The 11,603-nt window shown below is 41.3% G+C and overlaps 1 protein-coding gene across 3 annotated transcripts; it reads left to right on the forward strand.

The window, feature by feature from the left end:
• Positions 1 to 6,711: 6,711 nt before the first annotated feature.
• Positions 6,712 to 10,485, forward strand: LOC147636871 (floricaula/leafy-like protein FL1). 3 transcript variants are annotated; one of them, XM_086800442.1, is made up of 5 exons: positions 6,712 to 7,453; positions 7,584 to 7,729; positions 8,277 to 8,821; positions 8,906 to 9,303; positions 9,637 to 10,485. In XM_086800442.1, the coding sequence occupies exons 3-5, from the start codon at positions 8,464 to 8,466 to the stop codon at positions 9,973 to 9,975; spliced, it is 1,095 nt and encodes a 364-aa protein (XP_086656568.1). In that variant the 5' UTR covers positions 6,712 to 7,453; positions 7,584 to 7,729; positions 8,277 to 8,463; the 3' UTR covers positions 9,976 to 10,485. The 3 variants fall into 3 exon arrangements, with proteins under 3 accessions (XP_086656568.1, XP_086656570.1, XP_086656569.1); XM_086800444.1 differs by having other exon boundaries at positions 7,088 to 7,453; positions 9,608 to 10,432; XM_086800443.1 differs by having other exon boundaries at positions 7,088 to 7,453; positions 8,906 to 9,314; positions 9,637 to 10,308.
• Positions 10,486 to 11,603: the final 1,118 nt, after the last annotated feature.

Consider the following 11,603-nt stretch of genomic DNA (forward strand, 5'->3'; position numbering starts at 1 on the left):
TAGAGCTTTATGATGTGGGAGATTTACTATCAATAATCTAGTGGTGAGAGTTGTTTCTGACTCACCTGCTGTAAATTGGTCCCTTATAGATGCGTGAATGGAGCTACCCTAGCACATGACCAAAGGGAGAAGCAAAGGAGACTACCATTCTTTAAAGCTAGTGTAGACCTATAGGAGATAAGTGCTAATGGTGCTCAAGTAGGGCATGTTACAGTCCAGAAACTACTTGTTGTTGGAGGGGCCACTAGTGCTTGTAACACTGTAAGGTCAAGTCCTCTTAGGAAATGATAGCCCAAGTACATCCTTTAATAACTTAGTGAGCATTAGTGACACACTAGCACACTCCTTATGATTAGCATGTGACTAGCACCTTTCATGTAAGCCCTTTATGTATATCATGGGGTCTCATCAAGAATCTACTATTTTTCACATCTTCTTATCTTACATTCACCAATCTAGCCTTTTTCACATCTTTTTATCTTACATTCACCAATTGTTGACAAAATAACCTTTGGTTCCTCAACCCCCCCTGTTACATCGCTGTGTACGCCGCCATAGCCAAAGAAGGGCTCTGAGGTTGTGGTCACCACCCAACCATAAAGGAATGTGGATAAGTGTCCACACTATCAGGCTTATATAGTGGCATGCCTGTCCACACTAGCCTGATCGCCCATGGTCCTTCGACCAGGGTGCCTCACTCCTACACCCCCAAAGTGTCTATCGATAAATAGTAAACCTCGTGTTCTGATCTCTCAACCATAACATCAAGGCAAACTACATGCCCTGGTTTTTGCATGCCACTAGCACAAAAATTAGATGTACTTGAGATCTCTTTGAGAACTCAAGTTTGTAGACTATGCTACTAACCATTTGTAGACTATGCTACCAACTTGTTGATTCTTCTCCTTGCATAGCTCTATGGCCATAGGAGAACTAGACTAGAGCCCATAAAACAATGTAAATGGAACAAATCTAGTCATGAACAACAAAAAATGGATTCCAAAGGTGAGAGGTACTCCTCTCTACTAGATTATTCATCTATGCATAAGCACATGCTTTAGAACCTCGTTGGGTTTTCAGTTTGACCACCATCAATCTACAGATGGTTGACCTCACTCTTAGAGTGATATTTAACCTTTGAAGATTTTCCTTCAAAGATGACTATCAAACTTTATATCTCTACCCCACTATATTTGCGGGAACGCTATATATTTTGGAGATATGTTTGATAAAGAGCCTAGCGAACTCAGATGTTTTGACATCTTTTAAGTTGGAAGAAACTTTGTCAACCATTTTACTCCTCCCTTCAAGAAGCGTTCGTCCACGAAAACGGTTAAGAAAGCTATAAACAAGTGTCTGTGTGTAGACCATATTGTCATCTATGCTTATAACTTCCCTATGTACTACAGACAAGGAAAGCATGACATAGAGCACATATTTTCCTTAAGTACTACAACCAACGAAACATGCAACACTTGTGTTTCATCTCGAACACCAAACCATAGTTGCCACTTGCAACTATGAAGGATGTCAATAAAGCATAAATTGTTACTAAGACATCAAATAACATCATGCCTTTAGTATACGCCAGAAGTTCTCAAATCCTCAAGAACTTCATAATGAATGTGCTTGGACATTCAAGGAATTCCTTTGCATGTTCTACAACATCAAAGATGTTTTTCTCTTGTGAGTTAGAAACTACATGGACTTTAATTCAACAAATTTACAAGTCTTTAGCAAATTGTTCTATAATGTGGTAAAGTTGACCTTACAAATAGTCTAAGGAAAGCTACACTTTCCTCTATCCAAACGTTCTTGCGTTCTTCCAAGAATAGTTTACACATCTTACAACGAAGATGATTTTCACATAGATAGTATCTATGTGAAGTATAGTGTCTACGCACTACTAGAAAATTAAAAGACATGTACTCTACGAAGTGCTCACCTCAATTGAAGTAAAAAATTTGGCACTATGGCACAAAGTTAGGGGCATTCTAGCACCCAATCCTTGTTGATCCAATGACATCTAATCAACAACTATGTCAATCTCTAAACTCCACGGTTTAGTTTTCTAGCTATGAGTCCTCCTAGTTCGTGATAGTACCCGTAGACTTAACTTTCAATGTGAATAAAAATAGCAAAGTCCTTGAAGAACTTTCTCCAAATATTTTATGGATCCACCTCATGGACAACTACCATGCATGAGCATAGCATGAAAACACTTCCATGACTACCCAAAATACACACTGAACACTCTTGGTAATTTGGCCACGTAAATTGACAAGGTCAAGGCTTTATCTAGAAAGCACCTAAGGTATGTGGCTTTCCATAAAATTTGAGCTCATTGGAAGTCAACACCCAATATCGGTTAAAATATACTATTACTTATTTCCCGATAAATTTTATCGCCCCCATTTGACACAGGGTCATGTGGGCATAAAGGGTCCACACCCCTGAGCACTCCGTCTGAGTACATAACCTAAGAGATACGTCTATCACTCCAAATCTGTGCTCACTCTTATTCTCATAGAAACCTCAGCAGCTAATCTCTCCGGATCAGCACACCTTTCTAACAAGGGAGGCGATGATTGCTGGAAAGTGTGCACACATATAGCAATATCATGCCTAAGTATAACAAATGATCAAGATAACTGCTGAGCACTCCATGCTAGCATCAAGATCAAGATCTACAGAGTGTAATCACTCTGGATTATCACCAAATCTATTTTTGTTTACCTCTAATCTCTTTGGAGGATCAGCTCCAAACCTAGACTTTTCTTTGAACCATCATGTTCAACCTTAAAACTCTAATATCCATGTCAAGAGACCCATCTGATCACTCTAAATCAACATCGTACTTGACATAGTAGACAATCACCAACGGTCGATCAAATAACATAGAGTGTGCACACATAATCTATGTAGTGACTACGCACCACAAAAATTAAAAGCCAAGAAAGTTAATTTGTTGTGTTTGCCTTGGTGTCCCATACTACCAAGGTCACAAGATTTTGCGTAGAACAGTTGATGTCCCATATCGCCAAATAATCACGAAAACTATTATGACACAAAATGAACCTTCTTTCTTTTGGTTGGATGGTTCCACATCCCAAAAACCTAAGAGTGATGCAAAATATCACCATTTGTATAAGGGACAAATATTAACCATGTGTTCACCGTTTAGGAGATTAAAATTCTAATCTCATAATTCTACAATACTCACTCCGGATTATACGTATAAATTAATCCAATAAATCTTGGGCTACATGTAACTCCAACCACTTGGATTCCAAATTTCACAAAGTCACAAAACGAACATGAGGGAATTCACCACTGATATTTCCCAAGATGACATTACATGTCATGTACTTCCTTAATCAAACAGATGGAATCTAACCCTGTTCCATCTACACTGGAGCAACTATGTACTCAACTTAAGCATGATGAACCCCAAATAGTAAATATCCTTATACTTGGGTTTTACATACTTGAAATCCCCTGATTCCAAGCTTGGGATTACTACAAACCCCTGAATTTAAGATCACCACGAATCTTTAAATCTTCTTGACCCAAACATCTTTGCCAACAAAAGATTTGTTCCACATTAGGTCCATGTTCAAATTTAAGATCACCCACGAATCTTTAAATCTATTTGACCCAAACATCTTTGCAACAAAAGATTTGTTCCATATTGGCTCCATGTTCAAATTTTAAACATATTTCACGTTTCTTGTAAAACATAAATTGTTTGGCATGTGAGAAGCCACGCAAGAGGGCATGAGTCTCTACTACAGACCACATGCACAAGCGCTTGCATCTCTATAGACCAAGTTCACAACACTCTGGTTGTTAAATAACACAACACTACGGTTGTCAAACAACAAAACACTAGAGTTGCCATACTCCCAAGACGCTTATTTATTGTCTAGAGATGAGATATGTAACAAGCATAAGACCACTGCAGGCACCAAGTTTATGGCAGCTACAACCTTGAATCTAATCTATGCATGTGTACATGTCTTTAGTAGCACTATGACTACCCACAAAGTGATGTGCAAACATGTATCTGCCAGCATGTGCATCCATATATATACTCGGCAATTGCAAATTGCATCACATTCTACATATTCACAAGAGAATTATATGCATGTACCCATGCATACACACAACCATGGTGCGTATATCTCAAGTTCTATCAAGAATCTCCAAAGCATGTACAATTGGAGAAATGGCATTCTTGAGAGAACCCATGCAAAAGGGCATGCGTCCTACACCACGCATGAGGGCTTGTGTCTCTACGAACCAAGCAAAGAACACTCTGGTTGTCAATTAGCACAACACTACGGTTGCAAATGACATAATGCCACTATTGTTAATGTACCCAAAGATGCTTTCTTGTTAACTGGGGACAAGAACCATGGGCCACTTTGGTCTCAATCACACTACGATGAATTTTGTAAACAGATACAAAGTAGGTTTTAGTTGGTTCAACCCAACTAGTCAAGACGGATAAACTTGTCAGAGAATCATCTCCAAATAAGTATGGTTAAAAAGAGCCATAAATTAGACCCAGGGAGCACATTTCCTCGGCCCAACAAATCAAAACCAGTGTTGAATGAGTCCAAAATTATAACAGAATCTAACATCCGTGTGTACATACGACTACCAAATTTACAAATCCTCAAAAAGCAATCGCAACTTTTGCAGAGACGAGCCTCCCTTTGTCTATACTGTGAGCCTCCCTTTGTCTATACTGTGATCCCGCCTAATCGGGAGTTTGTAGCCCACGGGGCAGTTCTATTGATGACTAATGGAAGGATCTTTTTGTGGGAAAAAAAAAACTTTTGCAGACGATTTGCGTTAACTGCTATGATACAGCTACTACCGTTAGCCACACACGCGATTCCAAAGATAACTAGCCACACACATGGCATTTATGGCAATAATGGTGTTGCGATGCACTCACGACATGTATGTCGATGCCCCCTTCATGCCCTCCTTCGAGACGAGATGTCTAGTTCCAGAGTTTGCGCGACCCGAGCAGTTGTGGTTGCTGCGCTTTTTTCACTGCATGCTCCTCCAATGTGCTCCTGCTGAGCCAAGGAAGGCTTCATCTGTGCATCTCCCGTGGCTACAGTTTTTCTCTGTGCTGCTGCTCGTCGTGCCTGTGCTTCTTCTGTGCTATGCGACGCTAGACAGCACCGCCTCTGTTGTCGCCGCCCAAAGCTTTCGAGCCTTGTTGCATCCACCATAACCACCTCCACACACAGCCAGGCAAACCCAGAGATGAGAAATAAACATTGAAAAACAAGATTAGATAAAAGGCTTTATCTCTTTCGGAGCTCGATCATGCGCGAGAAGGATCAAGGGAGAGGACTACGCCCGCTGTTGTGATACCAATGTTACATCAATGCATATGCCACCATAACCAAGGAATAGAGGAATGTGGATAAGTGTCCACATTGCCGAGCTTATATAGTGACCTGCCTGCCCACACTAGCCGGTCGTCCACGGTCCTCCGACCCTGGCACCGCACCCCTGAACCTCGGACACACTCGTCACATGCGCTCTGACTTGTGGACTCCATGTCCGATCGAGCTCTGTCGCTGCTTCGGGCGACTCACGCATGCCGTTTACAAGCTACGTGACTTCCCGCTCCCCCCCCCCACACACACACACAAAAGAGTTATGCTCCCCCTCCATCTATACAAGATTACAAGATCAAACTTTAAAGAAGATTACATAGATCTTTTATTTATTTAGGCTTGCTCAAGAACCTTAGGAAAAGTTTACAATATTTTTTAGAAGCTATTTGATTGATTGATACATGTTCTAAAGTAGGGACCACTTATTGTTGGAGATTACTGTGCTCTAAATCTTTAGTTTTGGATTATGTTTTACAAGCCAATTTGACAAGAATATAATGGAATGTATAAAACTATGTTTTTTAAAAGGATTCCATCACATCATTTTCTTTTAAAGAAATGGCCATGTGGCACTTCATAAATTCCTTTTTAGAATCATGTTTCATGAGATGTGGCAAGTGGATTGATTTATAAAAGCACAGATAAGAATGTTTTAGATTTGTGGGTGGTTAAAACAAAGTTGCTCACCACAAAATGTATGGTTGTCTCACATACAACAAGTTCAAGTGTACACTTTAATCTCAATCATGGTTTGCCTTGCTCCTTCATGTGCGCGCACTCAAATACATAGACAACTTCTACAAAGTTAGGTGTCGTGGAATAGACTAGAATAAGACAACCTTACATATTTTTGTGACCACGTGGTTGTCCTTATGATGGTTGTCGTTATGTGATGGTACCCAACTTTCTAGGCACCATACTTTCCAATTAGCCCCACAAATTTTGGTGCGACTAGAAGTTGTATGATGTATCACTTTTGTGCCCGGGCTTTAAAATGTCTTATGGAGGAAAGTTATCTACCAAAGAGTGAAAACCATGTATCCTCCCATAAAAAAAGCAAGTCCATGATGTTGTAGGGTTGGGACAATCTAAAACGTCACATTTGTGCACCTTCTTTAGCATATGACAGAACTCTATAAGCATGGGCTTCCTTGGAGAAGTGCTCGTGTGCATTTTATGTGAATGGATTAGAATTCACCCATCCATGGTGCTTTCTAAATTCCAATGTGAATGTGAAATGTGTTAGAATAATAAGAAATATATATATTCATGTCCAGTGGACAAGGTAATGGTGTGGCGCCATGGTGGACTCCAGGACTGGCTCTTCTGAGAATGTGTCATTTTTCATGGATGTTTGGAGGCATTCAATGGAACTCACGGACCAGAACTGTGAAAACCTTGGGAAAGGTATGATGATGGTGGGACTCGGGAGCTGGAGGCGCATTATTTGGGTTCTCTGAATTGAATGAGGGAAGGTTAGATGTCATGGTAAGGGTAAGGTCAGTTTGTTAGAAGTTTAGAAGCATTGGAACTTGTTGCGACTTGTAAGGCAGCACAGAGAGAGAGAGAGAGAGAGAGAGAGAGAGTGTGTGTGTGTGTGTGTGTGTGGGTGGGGGGGGGGGGGGGGGGGGATAAAGCCCATACAGCAATCAATCCATGCCATCCTGTGTGTCTCTCTCTATGCTCTAAAGCCCATAAGTATGGGCCAGCAGGGCAGCGCCTGCAGGCGTCTGCAGAAGGGCATGCGTTTTTGTACTTTGAAAGGATAGGCAGATGGACAACAGTATGCTCTTTGTTTGTGCATCGAAAGAGATTTTGGATAACTGAATGCATGCCCTCGTCCCCCCCTTTACACGCTGGACTTTCGGTTCTCCCACAGAAGCGGTTCTTGCAGCAACTAAAGCCTCGATTTTATCCTCCGAATCATAGATTTCCTCCCCGGGAACTGGGCTGCCCAAGGGTTTGGAACTTGCGGAACCGTCTCTTTAATGGAGCCTGCTAGGGTTTCGAACTTGCGAGGGAAACAGGTGAAGTGGGCTTTACTGCTGTAGCCTGTTCGTGCTTTTGGGAACCGTTAAGCGATGTGGATTTGCATTGGTCTTGGTTCGCTTTCGAATTAAAGCTTTGATTCTGCTCTTTCTTTCTCTCTCCTCGCAGGTTGTTATCTCATCTTAGCGTTTAGAAAGGCCTCTGCTATTTAGGGTTTCCCTGCAGCAGCAGCAGCAGCAAACACGGTTTCTACACAGTTGGGGTTACTGTGCATCGGCAGCAGAAGATAACCTTTGGTTTCTTCCTTGACGCAGGTACATTCTTCTCTTTTGATTCTGCGTTGCCTTTTTGCTTTGTTGAAGATACAGTGTTTCTGCCACTGACCCAATTGTTGAATGGAGTCTCGACCTCTTAACCCGACTGTGGGTTTTCAACTTCTTGACCCGATTGTGCATTTCTGCCAGTCTCTTTGCTCGCTTATCTGTATCTCTTGCTTGATTGCAGAAGACAACCTACTTCCATAGCCTTGGCCTGATTGCATCATAAGAACTGTTTTGCCACTTCACTCCTTAACCCACTTGAGATTTCAACTGCTGCACATAACAGTGCATTCCATTTCTTATCATAATTCTGTAATTTCAGCATTAATCAAATTTTAGCAGTGTTTTTACCTGCTGCATAGGTTTGCCTTTTTCACATGTTCTCACAATTATGCACTTTGATCCTTATCTCTAGAGCTGTACTCACTTGTCCTCATTCTGTCACAGTACTCTTAATCTTGTGTTACAGCACTTTTTTGGTGGATTGTAGAAGACAACCTTTATCTGCACTTGACCAAATTGTCCTTTTTTATCTTGTCAGGGGAGCTGTGTCCAAGCACCACAACACACTGTGACTTTGGAGTATCTTCCCCTTGATATAAAGGAGTTTTGTGTTCCTACACAGCTCATAAGCTTCTACTACTCATACCAAGCTGGATCCTGAACAGTTTCCTGGGTCTTTGTTCCGGTGGGAACAAAGAGTGATACCTCGCAAAGAAGTTCCACCAATGGAGGTGGCATTGCCCCCTGCTGCCACCAACTCTAAGCAGCTGAAACTACTAGAAGATCTCTTCAAAGACTATGGTGTGCGTACGACCACCATAATTAAGGTTATGGAAATGGGGTTTACCATTAGCACTCTAGTGAACATGATGGAACAAGAGATAGATGATGTGATCAAGACAATGACGGAGGGCTATCACATGGAGCTCCTTGTCGGGGAGAAGTATGGGCTGAAGTCGGCAATCCGAGCTGAGAAGAAGCGGCAGGAGGAGGAGATGGAGCGGCAACGCTTGCAACACCTTGCCAAGAATGGCAAGAAGCACAAATCAGATGATAGTGGCATGGTTGCAACTTCTGCAGAGGGTAAATCAATCATTTCAAACTTTGATAAAATAGGAACATGTTGTCCTATGCAAGGGTAGGTAAAAGGCTGAGAATTTTTTGCAGGCACTAGGGAGCAAAGAGGAGACAATGGTATGATGTTTCTCGATGCTGCTGCCGCCAATGGCCCTTTGAATCTAAACTCAAAGGAACATGCCCAACAAGAGCACAGTCATGCACAGTTTGGTCCTCCAGGGCTTCTGGCTATACCCGAACCGAGTAGTGACAACGAGGGGCGGAAACTAGCAAGAAAGAAACAAAAGCGGAGGCTATCTCGAGAACCTGGTGAGGATGGGGACGACAGGACAAGGGAGCATCCTTTCATAGTAACGGAGCCTGGTGAAGTGGCAAGGGGGAAGAAGAATGGCTTAGATTACCTCTTTGATCTCTATGAACAGTGTGCAAGGTTCTTAGATGAAGTGCAACAGATCTCAAGAGAAAGGGGGGAAAAGTGCCCTACGAAGGTATATCACTGGTAATGCCCATTACATAAGTTATAGTTTTAGGCAAAACTTTTGTGGAACTACTCAAAAAGGATTGCGTTTAAATGCATGCTAGTAGTTAATGTTTGGTATTATGTCCACAAATAATGAAGGGAATTTGGGTACCCTTAAGTCCCAAAATCCCCTTAATGAGTTCCCCCAACCCCAAGGGAGTCTTTTTTTTAGAGATTTAAGGACTCCCTTGGGGGTACTAAAATTTCCTTTGTTGCACTAAAGGCTTTTGAGAGGATTTGACTCTCTTATGATGTTTGGAGGGAATGTCCAGGTCAGTTAATGTCCAGTTTTGGCCTTCAGGTGACGAACCAAGTATTTCGACATGCCAAGCTTAAAGGTGCCAGCTACATCAACAAACCAAAGATGAGACACTATGTACATTGCTATGCTTTGCATTGCCTAGACAAGGAGAAATCCAATTTCTTGAGAAAGTTGTTCAAAGAACGGGGGGAGAATGTGGGTGCATGGCGGCAAGCTTGTTACTATCCATTGGTAGAAATGGCCAGGGACAATGGTTGGGATATTGAAGGCGTTTTTGTCAGGAATGAGAAGCTCCGCATCTGGTATGTTCCCACAAAGCTTCGACAGCTCTGCCATCTTGAGAAGAGCAAGGATAGTGATAGTTGCAGCTACGAATAGTGTATGGACAAATCAGCTTTTTCTTCTACTAACTAACGTTATCCAGGTTTTGGGAGTCCTTTACTGGCTTTCTGCTTTGCAACTTTGTTATTCACAAATGTAACCATAGATAATGATGGTAAATTTTTTGAAGGATGATGCCCTGCTTGTTTGGGATGGCATTATCGCATGGAATGGGGCTGCATGCTAAGTTCCTGCCCATGCTGCAATTCTCCTATTTTTAAAGATGGATGTCATTACACTACTAAATGTGAATCAAGCTGAAGAGCACCATTGCTAGGGGAACTATGAGCTATAGCATGCAAGTATTGACACAAGAACTTGTTTTTATCCTTTTCTAGAGCTCAATGGGCATCGGAATTGCTGCATGTTGATGGAAGGTTTCCACCAGGAATGCTCATGTGGTGTTTCAACATTTGTAGCTTTTTTGGGTTCTTGAACGAAAGCATTGTTGTACTTTGTGTGATGCCCTCTTGCATCATTAGTATGGAAATACTGGAATGATTTAAGAAGGTGTTGCATGGAACCTCACAGATGTCAGGTGGAGTAGGCTATAAAGTATCCTCAACCTTAGGTAATTCTACAAGAATGGCATAAGATAAGAAAAGATGGTTGTTTGTGTGAATATGTATACATTTATCAGTATTCTTGTACTAGATGTAGCCAATCCTTTGGAAGAAATGGAAAATACTTAAAAAGAAACTGTAGCTAGCTGGGCAATATATATGCCTACAAACCTTTACTGGTCGCCTTTTTTAGATGATTCGGGTAATGTAACCTAGATTTTTGCTAGTGTTTATCACCATGATTAGTCACATCTAATTTCCCAACTCCTAAGATTTGCATGCAGTTGGTTGTGTTGCAAGAGTAGTTAGTGCTAATCCAGCATGAAATTCAAGTTTGTTAGATAAAGAGACTTTTGATTACTTAGGAGTCATCAAGAAATTGGAATCTTATCCTTCTTTAAAATATGAATTGTAGCCATATTTACTTTCAGGTATCCTTTGTCTCTTGCATGTTATGGCTACCCCTTTTGGTGAGTCTTTGTCATTCATGTAAATGTTTTGACACTAGGATAATTGATTCTTGTTCTAGATCAAAGACTTGGTGATGTATTTGATTAAAGCAACTTAAACTCACTTGGGAGAGATGTTAAAGCTGATGTTCTGGACCTTCTCTTTGAAGGTAAGCAAGAGGGGATGCCACATGCATTAGTCCACATGTGCATGTGTTGTATATTAGAGATACATGCCTTTTGAGCTCTATTTGAAACATTTGAGCTTTTTTTAAAAATGTAATGGTGCAAAGACCTATGAAAAAGACATGCTGATAACAAATGAAGGAAGTTTTACAATGTGTAGAAAGGGCAGATCTGGGGCAATTTTGAGCATGGGCAAAAGAGCTACGGCTTTGGGTGGGTTCCAGAGCTTGTTTGCAACCCATAGGCAGCCCTAGACTAGTCTTAAGGTTGGGCATGTGAGAAGGGGCTTTGATTGACCAAACGGTGGAAAAACACATTATTAAAATTCTATAAGATTTTGTAGATAATGACTAAAATTGTAGTGAACTTGCCCAAAATCTTATCTACCTTTTTGGGTGTCCCCCCTTTATGCTCCCTTGCTTTGCAT

The sequence above is a fragment of the Cibotium barometz genome, chromosome 7 (genome assembly GCF_041138505.1).
Source record: "Cibotium barometz isolate CiBa-2024 chromosome 7, ASM4113850v1, whole genome shotgun sequence".
Lineage (NCBI taxonomy): Eukaryota > Viridiplantae > Streptophyta > Polypodiopsida > Cyatheales > Cibotiaceae > Cibotium > Cibotium barometz.